This window comes from Fopius arisanus, unplaced genomic scaffold, assembly GCF_000806365.1.
Source record: "Fopius arisanus strain USDA-PBARC FA_bdor unplaced genomic scaffold, ASM80636v1 scaffold00005, whole genome shotgun sequence".
Lineage (NCBI taxonomy): Eukaryota > Metazoa > Arthropoda > Insecta > Hymenoptera > Braconidae > Fopius > Fopius arisanus.
The window spans coordinates 1,430,192-1,448,034 of NW_011887744.1; the positions used below are offsets into that span (position 1 = coordinate 1,430,192).

Here is a 17,843-nt window from a genome sequence, read left to right on the forward strand (position 1 = left end):
CAGTCGACTTCAATTTCTATTCTACCTGCGCCTCCATCAATCAAATGAATTACTCCAACGAAATAAAAACCACTGAAACAACAACAATAACAATAATTCATTCCGCGTTACAGTTCAATGACGCATATACATTATCTTGGTTAACAACCAAAATTATCTAGAACGATTTCATTTTCGTTTTTGTCAAACATACCGAAGGACACGTGCAAGATTGGTGTTTCATGTAGTCATGCAATTCAATTTACCCAAACGAGCTGAAATCACGTGGAATTGAATGACTGCTATCTGATGAAAAGGGAAAAGAGAGCATTAAATTGCGGGAAATATCAGTCTGGTTTATTTTTTATTCTAATTTTCTCTCTTTCTGGCTTTTCAGGCCTGGCCCTGGGGAGTTGCAAGACCCATTGTGGGTTAAAATGAACGCGATCACTGGTGGCATCACGAAGAAGAGAAAGAAATCAGATGCCAAGCCTCAATCACAAATGTAAGTAATCAAGAGGTTGATTCGTCCTTATTCCTTGACCCTCAAGTTCATTGATCAATTCAAGGGATTCATTACTTGGCAATGTCAAATACCTGCTGAATGCAAAAACAATCACTTAGTTATGGAAATACTGAAAAATAATTGATAATAATTTGGATGCAAATTGGATACCAATTGAATAATCGTCTTAACTTACGTATTGGGTGAATCGTCTTGTTACCTTTTAGCAATCAAGTTGACTTATGCATGTGTTCAGTTTCCAAGATGTATCTCTGAATCTATGAGATACGAGATGTTACAAGAAAGATCCTCATAAAGATCTCGCTATTTCTGTTCGATTCATAGATATTCCTCTGCGTATTCCATTCGTTTAATTATTTGCACTGAATAGATTGGTAAATAATCCCGTATTAATCGTTGAAATTGTGTGGATCTTTCAGTAACAAGTGCCTTAACGAAAAGAGACGACGCACCCAGGAGAACCTGTACATCGACGAGCTTGCCGAGCTGATTTCCGCCACGGACATGAGCTCTGGCAAGACCGACAAATGTCAAATTCTCCAGAGAACCGTTGATCAGGTGAGCTACTGTCATCATTTCAATTACTAAAAGTAAATTCATCTACAACTACTGAATGATCAATTGATTATACGTAGTTTAGTGGTTGAAATTGAACGATACAATGGAGGAAAGTGTGAGCGAAGTATAAAGTTCAATCACCAACCGAGTTGGCTGAGAATAAACTGCAAGGTCGTTAAAAGAGAATTGAACTGAAATAAAAAGAAAATACCAACGTTGACAACAACTTTGTCAATGATGTAGTAACGCGTTTGGAGGGACTCGTGATGCCACCAGATATGATCCACCACTTTAGTCCATCAGAAATATTTTTATCTATTTTCATTAGTAATGACCGAGTGAAGCTGCGGGATATGATTCAACACTCGGAATTGAATTAATTCATTCGAATAATCCATGCGAGTCCATCAGGGCGAGTGGTGCAGAGAGAACTTTGAGGTTTTCGTTAGGTGTTTCGTCGTAGCTCTCTGGCTCTTTTTTCTTTTTTTTTTTTTTTCTTTTTAACGATGGTAATAGTATTTCTTTCTTGTATGTGGTGTGTTTCGGAGTTGAGAAGCGGCAACATCGCCCTCGAGCCCCCGACGTTTGTCGGACTCTCTGTGGGAGTCACCGACTTCTCGAGGCCACGCATTAACTCACATTGAGATTACGACGCGATCTATCGGCGTCGGGAAATATAAACGTCAAGGACATTTTTCTTTTTCGTGGTCATAAAAAATTCACTCGGCCGGTAAAACATTGCCCATTATTAATTTACCCAATTATCATTCTCGCTAATTTCTTTATTCTTCATTTTATCCTCAGTTACTTTTTCGGAGTAATCGCCTATTATACTTAATCATTTTTTGGGAAAAGACAAGTGGAAAGAGAGAAAATTTTTGTCAGGATATTTTTTGTAGGTCGGAATTCGTTTTACACAAAAGGTCTAGAACGAAATTTTATTATCTCTTCGATTCGGAGATATTCTTTGAGAATCGAACTATCGGTTGAATTACTTCGTTTATTATCTTGAGATTTGAGAGCATTAGGGGAGGTAAAATAGGAATGCGGAAAGTTTTGGTACCCGGGGATTTGAAGGTGTTTTAATTGAGGAGTATTTTTAATAAATCAGATCTGGAGATTTATCGGAAATAGACTTTCCTTTGGCCTTTTAATTTCGTGGAGAACCTCAAAAATCGATTGTTCTGACATGTGTGCCATAAATGGGCCGAATTTTCAATCGATTAGCGCATGACCTGTAACTAAGAATCTTTTGCGTTCAAACTGGGCGATTCGTATTTAACAACTCAAGTTATTTTTTGCCCGAGATCTCATTTTGAGGATATCCAAATCATAGAATTTTTTTCCCTGAAATACTCGTCTACTTTTTAGTTTGAGATGAGAATCAGATGTTCAAACATCTCAAATTCCAAATGAATTCTTCAATGTTCAGGATTTCTCTTATCTATTATCGAGACAGAAATATCCACGCACCCAAGTATTTTGTTTTTTTTTTTATTACCCTTTAAACATTGGTTGAGGATCAGACCTCTCATTTGGGACTTATTTACCCTCGGTTTCCAGAAATTTTGCTGCGATAATTTGAAGTCTAAATTGATTATAAAAATATTTTTCTCGCGTAATTTCGTGGAAAAGTTGAAGAGGCGCGGTTTAATTGACAAATTTGATAATTGAATCTGGTATAACGTCCGAGTGATACCAGACTGGAAAAGTTGCTTGGATATCCTCAAGGAAGAAACAGTCCTGATAGAAATAAAGCATGTATTATTCTCGTTTCCCCAGATTCGGCACATAAGGCAACAAGAGGGTACGAATAGTCATGCCGTACAGCAAGGGGAAGTCTCCTCCTCAAACCCGGGTATCCTATCTAACGATCAAGTTGGACCAATTTTACTTGAGGTAAAATCACCGAAAAATCAGTCTAACCCCAGTGTAATGAAATTTAATTTTTTATAGGCATTAGATGGTTTTCTTTTCGTCGTTAATACGGAGGGTAAAGTGGAGCACGTTACGGATAATATCCAGCACTATCTGAATTATACCAAGGACGATGTACTCGGGAAAGTTATTTATAATATTATTCACCATGGCGATCATCAGTCTTTCATGCCAAATTTAATACCTATTCCATTGGGTCAGTATTTGTACTATTTGATTCCTTCTGGAGGTACCTGAATGAGACAGTTCCTGCCACTGGTGAAATATTATTACAATTTCTGTAATTTCTTTTGACACTTCCTCGTTAATATTCCATTTGAAAAATTGTCAAGGAGCTATTGACAATAATTATTGATTCGATGGATTATCTTCGGTCTTTGTCGTGTGAATAAAGGCAAAAAGGGGAAAAACATAATTTATCGAGCCCCTATTGCGTCGCAGAGACTGTCGCATTAAGATATCCCCCTAGAACTCTCTTGAATCAATCAAGCTCTCTCCTGGGATTGAACCCTCTTCTTCGATCTATTTATTCATTGCTCTCTTTTTTTCCTTTTCTTTTTGTCATAAATAGGGCTGCCGAACGTCGAACCTCAGCCGCAAGCGAGAAATCGTATGTTCAGCTGTCGTTTTTTGGTGAAGCCACCTGATGATAAAGACGAGACTATGGAAGAGAAGCAGCAGCGTGTATTCAAATACGAAACAATGCATATATCCTCGGCTTTACTCCCAAATACCGGTGATCATTTGGAGAGTGGTGATGTATCATCTGAATCGTCGGACATTGGTCCATGTATACTGTGTGTTGCACGTCGGATTCCAGTTAATGAGAAGCCGATAAATACAGCAAATGTACAGCAATTTTCCGTTAGGTTGGATACAACGGGGAGGATAGTAGCCGTTGATAAGAGTGGGCTTAAACCTATTTATTCTCAGTACCTAAACAAGGTAAAAAATCTCATACTCAATTTGCAATGCCTTGAGGATATCCAAGGACTTGGTCACTTTATTTATCACTTTTTTTTCTTCCTCTCAATAGTTAGTTAGTCTCGATCTGATCCGATAATTTAATAATAAAAAATTCATACGGATTAAGTTCCATTCATTCGCACTTTACCGCTTCGAAGGAATTCGAGAGAATTTTCATGAATAGGATAATACTAATGTGGCTATAAAAGACACTTGAATATCCTCAAATTCCAATTGCGAGAGATTGAAATGAATTTCCCAAATTTGAGATATCTTCGATAAAACGTGGTAGATGAGGGTTCTTATTGCTGTTCACGGTTGAACGGAGATGAAGATGAGAATGTCCAGTCTGGTCCTTCGGATGGACATCCATCACGCGTGAAGGTTATGACGCAAATATCCTGAGGGTCACAGGACCCAGGCATTCGAAAAAAAAGGGCGACTCAAATTCCTCTCAAAATATATCGCCCCCCAATCGATCCCTGATTCAATTGCCCAACCGTGAACAGCAAAAAATAACAATCTCACCATAACTCCAATGAATAACGATAAAGTGGTTGATACATACTCCATGGAAAGGGCTCGATGACGATTGAACTAGTTGTCCCTCATTCATTCACTCATCAGTACGTGAGGGTAATTGGAATTTTGAATATCTAGCCCCTATACCGTCATTCAACGCGAATTTTCTTTTTATTTCTGCGATCAAGGATTCTTAACTTTGCCTGGCGCCCACAGAAATTCTTCAGTAAAATTCTTGTTATTTATTTAATTATTTTTTTTTCATTATCCAGGACCTGATTGGAAGTAACATCCAGGACTTGTGTCATCCGCATGATCTCAGTAAAGTAACTGCTCATTTAAAGGATACGCTACAGACTGGAGAGGGAACAAGCGCCGTTTATCGATTGCGAATAGATTCAGATATGTTTCTGAATGTTCAAACAAAGTCTAAATTATTCAAAGCTAATTTGGTGAATAAGCATGAAGCAGACTTCATCATGTCCACCAACTCAATAATTGGGTAAGTTAATTATTGAATAATTCAATGATTCATTTCAATTACAATAATAACGACCTCAGTATTGCCGGTCTAACCATATTACTTTGCCACTTAATCACACCTTATCGATACGAAAACAAGACAACCAAATGAAGAATATAACAACATGATACCACTGAACCCGTTCATCAGACAGCACTGCTTTATTTTATTATTTCTTCGGTGTTGGAGATCTGGCCACTCTTGACAATTTAAGTTTATCCTGTAGCTAAAATTTTCAGTTCAACTCATAACACACTATTTACGTATTATTTGGTATTATTTTACCACCTCAATTCATCTACAATATTTCTCAATCATAAAAAAAAACACTTCTTTAATCACTCCAAAGCAGATTCAGTAATGCAGACTTATAGTAACTGGTTCCATGGTTATTAACTCAACTAAATGATAGATAAGCCTGTAGTGAGTAGTGTTAAGTGTCGTAGAAATAGCCTAAACATGAATCTAGTGAGTACGATAATCAGACAGGGAGAGGATACTGAAATGTCAATTGTTTTTTTCTTGTCTGTTCACGAAAATCCCAGGGACAATGATTTAGCGTCAAGCGAGGGTGGTCAGCTTTCCAACAGCAAAGTGTGCTCAGGACACTCTAGTAACAATAGTGCGAATAATAGTATTAATAATAACGGTAACAATAACAATAACGTTGGTGGTCCGCTAATGTCAGTGGTACATGTGAACGGTCAAGTGAGTGGTATAACCGGTCGTTCAATGAGCAATACAAGTGGACAATTCATGAGTGATAATTCGCTTGGTACTCAGAATTCAAGTACGACAAATCCATTTCATCAATTCACAAGTAACGATGATTTGGAATTTGATATATTTGAAAATTCCCCATGGAATTTGGACAGTAGCAGTTGTGCTGATAGGCCTGAATCGAGAAATACAGTGCCATCAAATTCACGACCGCCCTCCCAGCCAAATCCAACATCACCAAGCCCACAATCGACGTACACGACAAGTGGAGCTGTTGGAGTATCACACTGTAGTCCACTCCAGGCATACAGTCCATCATCGATGATGGGTGGACATACATTCAGTAATACCTTCCCATTCAGTCCACTGCAGGAATCATCCTCACTACTTGGTGGTGTTATCAATGGTAAGGACACCATTGGTGGTACATCGACCTCATCGGGACAATCTGCATCAGCATCGATCTCAGCTCCATCAACACCACCAATAACAAGTTGTACAACGATAAGTGTGACGTCTGGTACGTCATCCACAACATCATTATCAACGATAGCAGCAACACAATCGACCATAACAACGATGACAAATTCAGCTGTTATACCAGTTTCGATACCAACGACTAATTTAATGACAACTGTTGATAACAGTAGTTTAGGCAGTGGTGACTCTGGTAGGCTTAGGAACTTATTGACTAAAGGAGTTAGTGCTAGTAGTGATGAGACACAGGACATGTCTAACAACGAGTCAGAAATTCAGAATCAGAATAACAGGATACTCAAGACTCTGCTCAATCAGCAGGACGACGAGGAATATCCTTGTGAGAATCCAGCAAAATTACGATCGAGTCCTAGTGTTCAAGCTAAACCTATCGGTGAGCATTCCAAATCTACACTTGGAAATCACATGCTTCTGCAGGTAAATATCCATTATTTTCCAAATTTATTGATAAACTTCCTTGAAATTTTCATAAATAAACTTGAAAAATTTTTTTTCTCATCCCTGCAGCTACTGAATGAGAAGAGCGATGAAGATGAGGACACGCGTGCAGGTCTGAAGAAGCAGACCGAGTTGCTGCAGCAGCTCCTCAAAAATCCTGACGAAGAGCGAAAAATGCAGGACTCAACAAGAGATAATGACACACTCCTCCATCGAACTCTTGGTTTTCCATCAGCCTCCTCATCATCATCTCAGTCCATTGACCATGGGCATCATGTGTCCTCCCAGATTGGCCAGAAGAGGCCGAACGAAGATAATGACATCAACATGACCACAAAACGTACTATGGACAATTCCCATCAGGTTTCATCCTCTGGAAGCACCACTGCCTCAAATAATTCGCCGAGCAGGTTGTGGGAGAAGAATAAAATGCTCGCCTCCTTATTGGCTAAGCAGTCCTCCCAGCTAACCACTATCCCACCTATTCCTGCGTCTGTGATATCAGCAACTCCACAGGTAATAATTATTCAATTCCATCCAACAACAACTTTAAAAGAGAATTTTTATAAATCCCCACTGTAATGAAGATGATTGAACATAATTATACTGATTCTTTAGATTTCTTCAATAATTTCAATCGATTATAAAGTATATTGTTTTTCGGTGATTCAGGATAAATTGCCCCAAGTGAATGATCGATTGAAGCAACAGCATCCCCAGCAACAGCAACAGCCATGGACAGCCAGTGGTATGCCACAATCCATAGGCAGTACAGCTACCACTACAATTGCTACCTCGGCCCGTACACCCCTTCAAAATCCATCGAGACAACTACCTCGCCAATCAACCAGTATCTACCTCAGTCACATGCTAAGTCACGTGAGTAATCGTTGAAACTTCATTAACAGTCAGTAATAAAAATCTACTTAAACCGTAGTGATTTCCATACGTATTTATTTGTCATTTTCAGGAGAGACCTCAGTTGGGTCAAATGGATTCTGAATTCGCCAGTAGTGGAGAATTCGCTGGTAACGATTCATTAAACGCCTGGAACAATCAGACAAATGATCGGACCCCCGACGATATTTTGGATCTAGTCATAAATCTCGACCCAGAAGGAAAGCCAATACCTATTAACGAATCAACGATATCGCAGAATATGTTGAATGCTATTGAAATACCCCAGAATAGTTTGCAGAGTGTGGACAAAGAGGCTATAGATACAATTCAAAAATTCCTCATGGGATATGAGAATGAGAAAGCCAGTGCCACGTCTTCAACGTTGACCATGTCATCGACACCGCCAGCATACTCGACAGCGGTACGAAACTTATAAATTCATTCTACTACTTCTTCCATGAGATAATATTTCAATTTGGTTAGATATCGATCCGATTAGATGAATTTTCAAGTGAATTAGACGTTATAATGAGCCGAGGGATTGCAATTGTGTGATTTTAATTTCAGTTGGGTAGTGCAATGTCTGTAACCACAGCCCATCAGTACCAAGCACCCCCTATGTATCAGCAGCAACGTCCAAGGTTTGCCATTCAGACTGCGCTAAGGCAGACAACGACTGCATTCACACCACAGCAACAGGCACAACAGCAGCAGCAGCAATTGTTACAACAGCAACGTACTAAATTAATTCATCAGCAGCAGTTGAAGCAACGATTGCTTCAGCAGCAGCAACAGCAGCAGCTACTGATACCATCGAATGCCACAGCACCTGACCAAATAGCTGCTGGTATACACAATATCGACAGCCTTTTGAATAACACTGTGGCACCCAATGTCTCGTTACAGGTGAGTTTTATTGAGTGAATGATGGAACGTACTGAACGTAATTTTTTTTGTCGCATAGAGGAATTAATGGATGAGATTTCTTTCGGGTTATAGCGATCCAGTGTATCGGACTCTCAAATGTCACCTGGGTATGGAGGCTCCGTCCAATTATCTGCTACTCATCGCCTTCAGCATTCTTATTCTCATCCTGCAACGATAACACAACAGTGAGTATCAGTTCTCATTATTTGCAGGGAATAACTTTCCTCCAGCCTGTCAATTCCACGGGATTAATCTCTTCATTATCATTTCAGTCCTGTTGTTAATAACAATTTCAACAGTGGGCAGCAAGTCTCAGCTCCGTCTCGACTCTCACCACACTCCCCAGCTGGTATGCTGTCATTCTCTCATCCCCAGCCTCTGTCACCTCGAGTCTCCCAGGTAAAATGATTAAAAGAATTATTTACTTGGTCAAAGCCATTATTGAGATTTTTATGTTAACATTTGAAATCTGATTTTTTTTTTGTGTCAGGGAAATTATGGAAATAGCCCACGAATGTTTAACGTAAGTCAAACACGTGCCCAGCAGCAGCCAGCGAATCAGCAGCTACAGCAGCAGAGATCCATGCCCTCACCTGGCACTGCAATTCCAGCCCGACAATCTCCGTATCCGGCCGAGGCATTTCCACCGCCAGCCTCTCCGACAGCCAGTCAATTTCCACCGGTGCAGAATCAAGCTGGTGCAAACCCAACTGGCCAATACAGACTCCAGCGAGCAACATCTACGCCAACAGCAACCACACAATTGCCAGGTATTCTATTATTATATTTAATTACCCTGGGACCATGCACATTACACTTGTGAAGAAGATAGCACAGCCAACACTATGTTTCAAATATTTTTATGATGATGGTAATGAATATTAACGGCTTTAAAGTGATTGATTAACAATACGAAATACCCATGCCAAGGTAAGTATGGATTTAAGATAATCTTATTAATCGTACTATTTTCACTGCATGTCAAATATTTTTCAGTGTAATTAGAATTGATGAAGTTGATAGCTCGTTAATTTGACAATTGATTGACGCTTTAATTCGATTAAGGAGATTCGAGTGGTTTAATGCAGTAATTCAGTAATTATCTTCCTCTTCGTTTCCTGAAAATTATGGTACTGCGATCTCTAGAAGAGTGAATTTTACAATTTCATCATTATATTGTCACTTCAATAACAGAATAAACTTTTCACTTCCTGCATTTATAAAGATAAACACAATTAGTAAAGCAAAACTGCGGCAGCAGAAGTGAACTTTTTGCGTTCTCAATTTAAGGCAGGCGAAATTCAAAATTTAATTTGAAGCGCTGTCTCATCAATCAGTAATTTATAAATATAAAAATAGTGACACCAGCGGTGACACCAGATAAATCACGTCAATTTGGATATTTGATAATTGAATACTAATTCCGAGTTTATTCCGTAAAATCGACGAGTTTAAAAATGCAATGAACGATTAATTGACGATTTATAGTGACGCAGTGAATTGAGCCCTCGAATCGCCTGAATATCAGAAAGAAATCAGTATAGAGGTAGATTTTTGGGGATTGTTTCAGGTGGGGTGGGCTCACCCCGTCACTACGGTAGTGTGAAGGACCAGCAGTCCATGCTATCACCTAGTCATCAGCGTGCTGGCTGTCCCCAAACCCCCAGCCACAATGTTCCCAACAACCAGCACTTCAATCAACAACACAACTCTATGATTTATAGAAATTCCAGTAACAACGTTAATACCCCAGATGTACAGAACAACCAGTTCTGCTACGATCAGGGGAGTGTGAGTGCTTATTCGTCAGGTCCTGAGGACAACAGGTCCCTGTCATCGAGTAATCCAGCGAGTCATCAAATGGGTGGTAAGTCATGTGACCCGGGTTAATGTCATGTGACAATCACTGAGTATCATCCAGTGATTAATAATAACAATAATTACCCACTGGAGAAATGATAAGCAAGTGCACGGTGCCAATAATCTCAGATATTAAATAAAAATACTCGCAATAAAATTCTCCATAATAAGAGATACGGCTTGGGATTAAATCGACGAAAAAAAAAAAATCTATCATCCCCTGTACATAATCATTGAGTGTATCATATTCATTACCACCCATTGGCAAATATTTATCGAGGATATAAGGGGAGTTTGTGTTTTCATAAATTAAAACATTCTCTTGAAATGACCTCACTACATCCTGAACATGTTTTATTTTTATTGTCAGTCGTCTGCATGAAGCTTCCACGTAAATTATCCAAATTCTCACGGCGTCATTTAAAAACTAATTCGCTACTGTGATAATGTTAATTCATTCTTGTTGTAAATAACAATGTACATCTATCTTCACATTCGATGAATTGTACTCGCTCTCCCCCTCGTCCTTCCACTACATTGTACTGTACAGATATTCATACAACTAATTGTTGGCAAGAAAGTGAAAGGAGGAGAATAAAACAACAGTTTTTTGTATTTTGTGAATCAGTGGTTCTGTCCAAGTCATGGATGTGAGTAAAATATCCAACAAAAGTTAAATCCTCGAGCTTTTTGTTGTATCCATTGCATTGTCATATCCACAGTTTTTCCTCTCTCGCTCATGTCCACGTCTCGGACAATGGCACTGACTATCGTTGTTTTCTTTGCATTCTAATTTACAATTGCATAAGAGGAAACTACATATATCGTATACATCGGCTTTTTAAATTGCACTCAGCTTATTTTACTCATAATATCAGTAAATAATGCACAATGCACAAGAACTATTAATAAAATTCATGTCCGTGGTCTCCTCTTATTCAACCCAAGTAAATTAATTAATATTTTTCTATATAAATCCTAATGTGAGAATAAAGCAAATGTTACATCACTTAATGTGCTGTTTGTTGTCGTCCTCATCACCATCATCATCCGTGTTATTCGTCACGATAAATATAATATTTATATCAATCAAACTGACAGATTAATTAATATCTAACGAGAGACAAACGTGAATATTCAGCATGAAAAAAATTTATGACATTTTTTGCTTTAAACGGGATTATCCAATGAACACCTGGCGCATTTGACAGTGTGTTGAATTTTTCCAATGCACCTGCATGGAATAGTCGAGGCAATTTGAATAAATATACCGGGGATTAATCTCCTTCATCGATCCTTCGTTATTTATTTAATTTTCCAATACATTTTCTATTCAATTTCTAGTCAATGGACTTGAATAAAATAATTGAGAATAATTTCAATGAAGGATTGCACTCGACAAGACTAATTAATGTACTTAACTAATAAATGTTTGATTTTTTAATCAGGAACGAACAGTGGAGGCATGACGTCTGAATTCGTGAGACAAGAATTGCGTGCAGTTGTTGGAGCAAGAACACAGCAGAGGGTACCAAGTAATATGCAGAATAATCTGATCGGCCAAGTGTCGCAGGACGATCTCGAGGCCCTTGGTTTATCCTTCGAGATGTCACCAGCGGGTAAGTCACAAAAATAATTTCAATAGTCTCCTCCCCCTCGATTGAACCAATAAGAATAAGATAAGTCATGATAATATGTCACCTAACAAGTGTATCACCCTCGGCCTTGTCTAGCATATTCCACAGCTGCATTATGTCCCCCAGAGATAAATAAAACCCTAGCTGTTCACCATAGAAACCAAATGATCGATACCACCATACCCTCCACTCATTAATTAATTAGCTGTTGCACGAATAGATTACAGATTATAATATATCACCCATCACTTGCATCAGACTCCCCGACCCATAGTGACACGTTGCAAAGTCAGTTTCACATTGATGTAAATATCACGAATTTATCGCAATTATATCCTCAAAAAATATGCTGTGAAAAAGTATTACGAGATTATTCATCAGAAAAAACCGCTGCAGAAGGTGTAAAAAATTGAAAAAAAAAAATAAAAAACAGGCTTTCGGGGAAAGATTGAAAAACCGATAGCCGACGGAACAGTAATAAAATAAATAAAAAAGTAAAAAAAAAAAAACCAACGAGTATCGTTTGCAACGCTATTCCAACATCACCGAGATTTTTCTCATCATCTCCATTACCGCGTCAGTCTCGTCTTTGTATATCATAGTCATCATTTAATTCGCCTGTACGATTACCAATCAACTCACGTGATCATCAAGTATATCGTCAGCAAGGAAATTCCAGTTTAAATAAACGCAAATCAGTTATAAAGACGATTGTGGTAACATGTATTGTTACAATGTCCTACCTAGGTGAGGCTGTGGTTAGTGATGGCCCTGCCAAGAGCTGGGCCATTGGGAGTGCCGGAAGCGCCCCCTCCTCCTCCAGGGTAAGATCCCTCCGACAATTACATTATTGTTTCGTTAAAAATTATAATGTATTATTTTTTTTGTAATGCTCTGTCTCCCTCTTCGCTTGGCTTGAAACAGAACATATCAGTTAAACAAAACCAGAAACTTTGTTGTGCACGATACATTGATTAGTTACTCATAATTATTTTTTACTGTACCAGCGTGACTCTAGGACTCTCATTATTTTATTGATAGTTTTTTTTTTTTTGGCTTTCTACTGCATGAGGATTACGAGGATCATCCAAAAAAATCAACCCATTGAAGATTTTATAGTCTGTAAAGGTTATTCGTTATTCCTATCTCGTTTTCACAATTAATACTTTCTCGACTCTGTCATGTCTATCAATTATGTATCCAGTTATTTTATTTATTTATTATTATTTTTTACTTTAATTCTATTGCCTCACGGTTGTGGGTATCCAGAAGCTTGAGAATTCAATCATGATATATTGTAAGAGTTGATTCATTAAAACTACCACGTACTCTCGAGTGATGTTTATTTTTAGTTTTCTTTTTCATTGAATTTAGGTAGTAATGCTTTTTCACAGTGTAGCTGTCATTTTTATTTATGCTTGATATTCTGTTTCCTACTTATTTATTTTGAGCATAAAGATTGCGCATGCATACGTCATAAGTTTGACAAATTATTTATTTCTTCCGAATTTTTAGAGAAGATAGACAATACGTGAAACTTCTCGGTTGAATTTTACAATCAATTCGACTGGTTTTTACATGATTACTCCAAAATGTGAAAATGTATTAATACGAGGGATGAAAATGGGAGATGATTATTTATGGAAAATTTTCTCATTTTCAGAATACTATGGAGGAAGTAGTTCGAGGTGATCCGAAGTCGTCACTCCTGCAGAAACTCCTGTCAGAGTGACTGCGAAGTTATAAGATGTATGTAATATATGTTAAGATGTTAAAACGTAATAACATCAAGTAATATTGTATTATATGTAATAATGGTAAATAAATATATACAGATGTCTCACCAAAAACCTGATACCAGCCAGTCGTACGTCGTGGTCATATAGTTATCGAAATCACCAGATAATTATCCCAAACACTTAATCAATGGGTGATTGATTGCTTTCTCCTCAACTCATAGAGTCTCTGAAAATTGAATTATGAAATGTCATGGTACAACACCACGTTACAATTGCATTTTTTCCTTCGGTAGAATTTGTAGATTTTATTGAGAATGAAAACAGCTGGCTAAACAGAATACAGTACTACGCGTACACTAGTTGGGTACAGTAAACTTTGGTCATTTCTATCAACAAAAGGATGAAAAATTAAATAAATAAAACTACGTAGGTACCTCACCGGTATACATTACTATACCACTGGCTGTTGAACACATAGAATTATTTATAGGTTTTATTATAATTAATTCGATAAACTCCGATCGATGGAAAAGAAATTAATTAAATTAAACAAATGAAAATGATAAAAAAAAATAGTGAAAAAACAATACCCCTCTATCCACGTTTACCGCTTAATTTAACAACATTTTACCTATTATAGGAGAATATTATCTATATAATATATTTGTGATTGTAAGAAATCCGCAAACCAAATTGTGACAAAGAATGAAAAAAAGGGATAAAGGGGAAAAATGAGAGAAAGAATGAAGGAAAAAAAGGTAAAAAGATAGTTGTTGTTGTTAATATGATTATTATAAAAACTATTATTTTATTATTTTATTACTATTACAATTTGACATTATTAATTATTAATCATTGATCATTATTATTGTTGCAATTATACATAGAAGTGTAAATTATTCGTAAGACAGAAAACATTTTGACTACTACTATATCAGTTTATTCTCATTATTAATTAATATAATGGATTATATTATTACCATTTTAAATAAAAGAACGATATTAGTATTTTCGAGGATAATTCGAGAAGATTTAAGCAACAAATGAACGTGTTACTGCGTAATAAAAGGGTAATTTCAATTCAATTTTAAGGGTACCTCTACAAATATAAATATATTGAAGTATATATTGGCATACAGGTACATTACATTTTTAAAAATACCTGAGTGTATCGTGTATGCATTTAATGTATAGAATATGCATGTGTGCGTGTGCAAACGCCCTCGTGTCTGTACGTAAAAAAAAAAATCGTAGCGAGTTGAAATTAATGATCAATAATACATAATGGATATAATTATGATAATTGTAACAAAATCGATCTTCTATTTTGCATAGCCTGGTGAAAAAAAAAATAAACAAAAAAAAATATGATAAGAGAAATATCGCTCTTTCGGGGTACTGCACACTCATCTAAGTAAGAGAACATTTGTCAGTTGTTATATATAAATAAAGATGAAAATTTAATCGCGTATACGATATATATTTATGTAATTTATTTATATAAATATATATATGTATATACACACCTGTATGCGCGTATAAATGCATGCATACTTAAAGAAAAATGAGAAAACAAGAAAATAACAAATTATATTGAAAAAATAAAAACAAATCTCACACAAGTGTCCTATTTTTCCATAGAGTTTGGCGGCAATTAAACGTAGCTTTAAATTACACAATTCACGAATTAGAATGAAAAAAAATAATAATAATAATGATGAAAGATTGAAAAGCAACAGGGATGAGGAAATAATAGAGGCAATAAACAGCAGGCAGAACCATCGCTCTACCAAATGTCTCATGAAATTAAAAGAGAAAAGAAACTTGAAAAAAAAAAAATCTGTACAACAATTGACCGTTACTCTAATTACAATTGGTAATTCGACCACCAGCTAATTCTTGTTATCGTTATATCGTATTTTTGACCCCTTTTCCCCTAGACCTCTCTCTTCCTCACCAGCTCCCTCGTTTTTTATTGATTATTTTTTATTGGTGCGTATTAATGGTTGTAATAAGTGTTAATTACGTTTTATCATTTGAGTTAAGATGAATGAATTAAACGAAAGTTACACGATAATTAGGAATTACCCTTTTGTCAGCACTATTTATTCGATTTAAAAAGCGAATAAATGTGCTATTTGAAAAATTTTAAAATTTATTAAATTAAAGATATCGTACTCTTCGGAAGTCACGCATAAGTGAGATAACTCTGTTTTCTGTATACGCGAGCATCCATGTATATTTTCCATGTTCTCGTTTTTTTTTTTCGTTTTTTCATTTCCATTATTTTCAGTGAAATGAAAAATTGAATGAAAAATAAATAATTGTATGTCTAAAAGTATATATTATTATATATTTACAGACAGGCTGCATGCATGTGTCTGCGTGTGTGTATAAAGTGAATTTAAAAGACGGGGAAAAATACAAAACAAAATACGTCATATAAATAGATCATATGTGCTTTCTAATGATGAATAATTTTATAAATATAAACGTAATACTTATATTCTGTGTATTACCGTTTATTTCATCCTTTGAGTCCTGTTAAAAGTTCATTACAAGGATTTTATTTAATAAATGAATTATCCAGGTTAAATTAATAAGACTTTTATTTATTTACATTAATCTCCTTTACACTTATGAATTAGTAAAAACTATTATTATAAACTATCTCATCTTTTCAAAAGCTATAGGTTATTCCACAGTTCAATGTAAAATAGATATGACATTTTTACTCTGATTCTTGACAATTACAGAATTGTTGCTCTCATGTCTGTCTCCAGAAATGATTTAACAATAGGAATGAGGAGACCAATGACACTGTCATAAGTCGCAACTTTCAGAGCAAAGTCAGCGATTGTTAGGATATTCTGCTGGGTCAGAATGTTCTTCACAGCCAGTGCGAGTCGAAGCTGTTGAGCTTTGTTTAGCTCATTGATAAGGACATCTGGAACTGATCTAAATTTTCCATTCATCGCGTAAGCAGTCGTGGCACCAGCCAATGTTCCACCTGGAATGGAAAAATAAATTCTAGTGCGTATACACATATTTCCGTGGTAAAATCGTTATCAATTCTAATGAGGACCTGGAAATTTATAAATAATTGCTACCCTAATTATGAATGTTATGAAATCACTGCAAATATCCGTATCGAGTCGAACTGGGTAGATCTGAAAATCAAATAATCATGAATATGTGGGCCTTCACAAATTATTATTACCTAGAGCTACTCCCCATGGACCCAATAATAATCCACAGACTGTTGTGGTAGCACCAACAATGACCCCAGCCTTGACACTGCTTTGCAGAGCAACTCTCATTGACTTTATCTCCCCAATATCACAGACAACCCGTAGAAGTTCCTCCGTGTTCTCACTCAAGGCCATTTTGAGGCATCGATAAGGACAATGACTGGAAAAAGTCCTTCTCGAAAAAGGATTGACGGGTTAAAACAAATGACAGCTCTAATGTTTTGAAGGTTTCCTATTCCTATATAAAAAGAGAGATGGGCCATTAATCGAACATGGCGGATTTCATGGAGATAATCGATTGTAACTATTCTCGATATATTGATCATGGGAATTTTTCATATGGGCATGCGCATAACCAATATCATATGCGCATGCGTATAACAAGCAGAGTATATCTGAGCTTCAATCACTCTCAAAGAAAAATTTCAAGGATTTTGCTCTACGACCCATAGGAGCCGAGATATTTGCATTTTTCTGTTTGGAGCGCTGGAAAACATAAAAGCGCATATTTCCGGTTCCAGCAGACTTCAAATGATGGAGAATCGTTTTCCACGCGGGGGTGAAGAGTCTAGGGGGGGTCCAAATTCCAAGGATTTTGCTCCAAGACCCATCGAGGAGGTATTCATGGAAATTCGAAAATTCAAAATTTTTTTCGAAAATTTTTTTGAAATTTTTTGGACATTTTTTTGAAATTTTTTTAAAAATTTTTTGAAAATTTTTTTTTTTAATTTTTTGTTGGAAATGATGGAGAATCGTATTCCAGGCAGGGGTGAAGAGTCTAGGGGGGGTCCAAATTTCAAGGATTTTGCTCTACGACCCATAGGAGCCGAGATATTTGCATTTTTTTGAAAATTTTTTTGA

The 17,843-nt window shown here is 36.6% G+C and overlaps 2 protein-coding genes across 6 annotated transcripts in view; one reads left to right on the forward strand and one right to left on the reverse strand.

Annotated features, from left to right (window-relative positions):
* The window catches only part of LOC105273427 (dual specificity protein kinase splA), a 31,447-nt gene extending 16,941 nt beyond the window's left edge, over positions 1-14,506 (forward strand). Inside the window, exons 3-20 of one of the 5 annotated variants that reach the window (XM_011315854.1) lie at positions 377-484; positions 925-1,063; positions 2,846-2,962; positions 3,020-3,197; positions 3,573-3,946; positions 4,762-4,991; positions 5,558-6,647; positions 6,738-7,184; positions 7,341-7,547; positions 7,639-7,989; positions 8,136-8,474; positions 8,568-8,680; positions 8,768-8,894; positions 8,986-9,265; positions 10,066-10,362; positions 11,804-11,974; positions 12,740-12,816; positions 13,656-14,506. In XM_011315854.1, the coding sequence (XP_011314156.1) occupies positions 377-484; positions 925-1,063; positions 2,846-2,962; positions 3,020-3,197; positions 3,573-3,946; positions 4,762-4,991; positions 5,558-6,647; positions 6,738-7,184; positions 7,341-7,547; positions 7,639-7,989; positions 8,136-8,474; positions 8,568-8,680; positions 8,768-8,894; positions 8,986-9,265; positions 10,066-10,362; positions 11,804-11,974; positions 12,740-12,816; positions 13,656-13,724 (4,714 nt within the window). In that variant the 3' untranslated portion in view covers positions 13,725-14,506. The remainder of the gene's footprint in view (positions 1-376; positions 485-924; positions 1,064-2,845; positions 2,963-3,019; positions 3,198-3,572; positions 3,947-4,761; positions 4,992-5,557; positions 6,648-6,737; positions 7,185-7,340; positions 7,548-7,638; positions 7,990-8,135; positions 8,475-8,567; positions 8,681-8,767; positions 8,895-8,985; positions 9,266-10,065; positions 10,363-11,803; positions 11,975-12,739; positions 12,817-13,655) is intronic. The other 4 variants (XM_011315855.1, XM_011315857.1, XM_011315859.1 and 1 more) reach the window with 4 other exon arrangements.
* Positions 14,507-16,322: 1,816 nt separating this feature from the next.
* LOC105273428 (protein C19orf12 homolog) lies at positions 16,323-17,278 on the reverse strand. The gene is made up of 2 exons (XM_011315860.1): positions 16,952-17,278; positions 16,323-16,741 (listed from the first exon to the last, which is right to left on the reverse strand). Exons 1-2 carry the CDS (start codon positions 17,115-17,117, stop codon positions 16,482-16,484), a joined length of 426 nt encoding a protein of 141 aa, XP_011314162.1. The 5' UTR covers positions 17,118-17,278; the 3' UTR covers positions 16,323-16,481.
* Positions 17,279-17,843: the final 565 nt, after the last annotated feature.

Coding starts and splice junctions, on each gene's coding strand:
- LOC105273428 (XM_011315860.1), bottom strand. CDS start 17,117: ATGGCCTTGAGTGAGAACACGGAGGAACTTCTACGGGTTGTCTGTGAT. Junction 16,742..16,951: donor TCCATGGGGAGTAGCTCTAG/GTAATAATAATT, acceptor TTTCCATTCCAG/GTGGAACATTGGCTGGTGCC.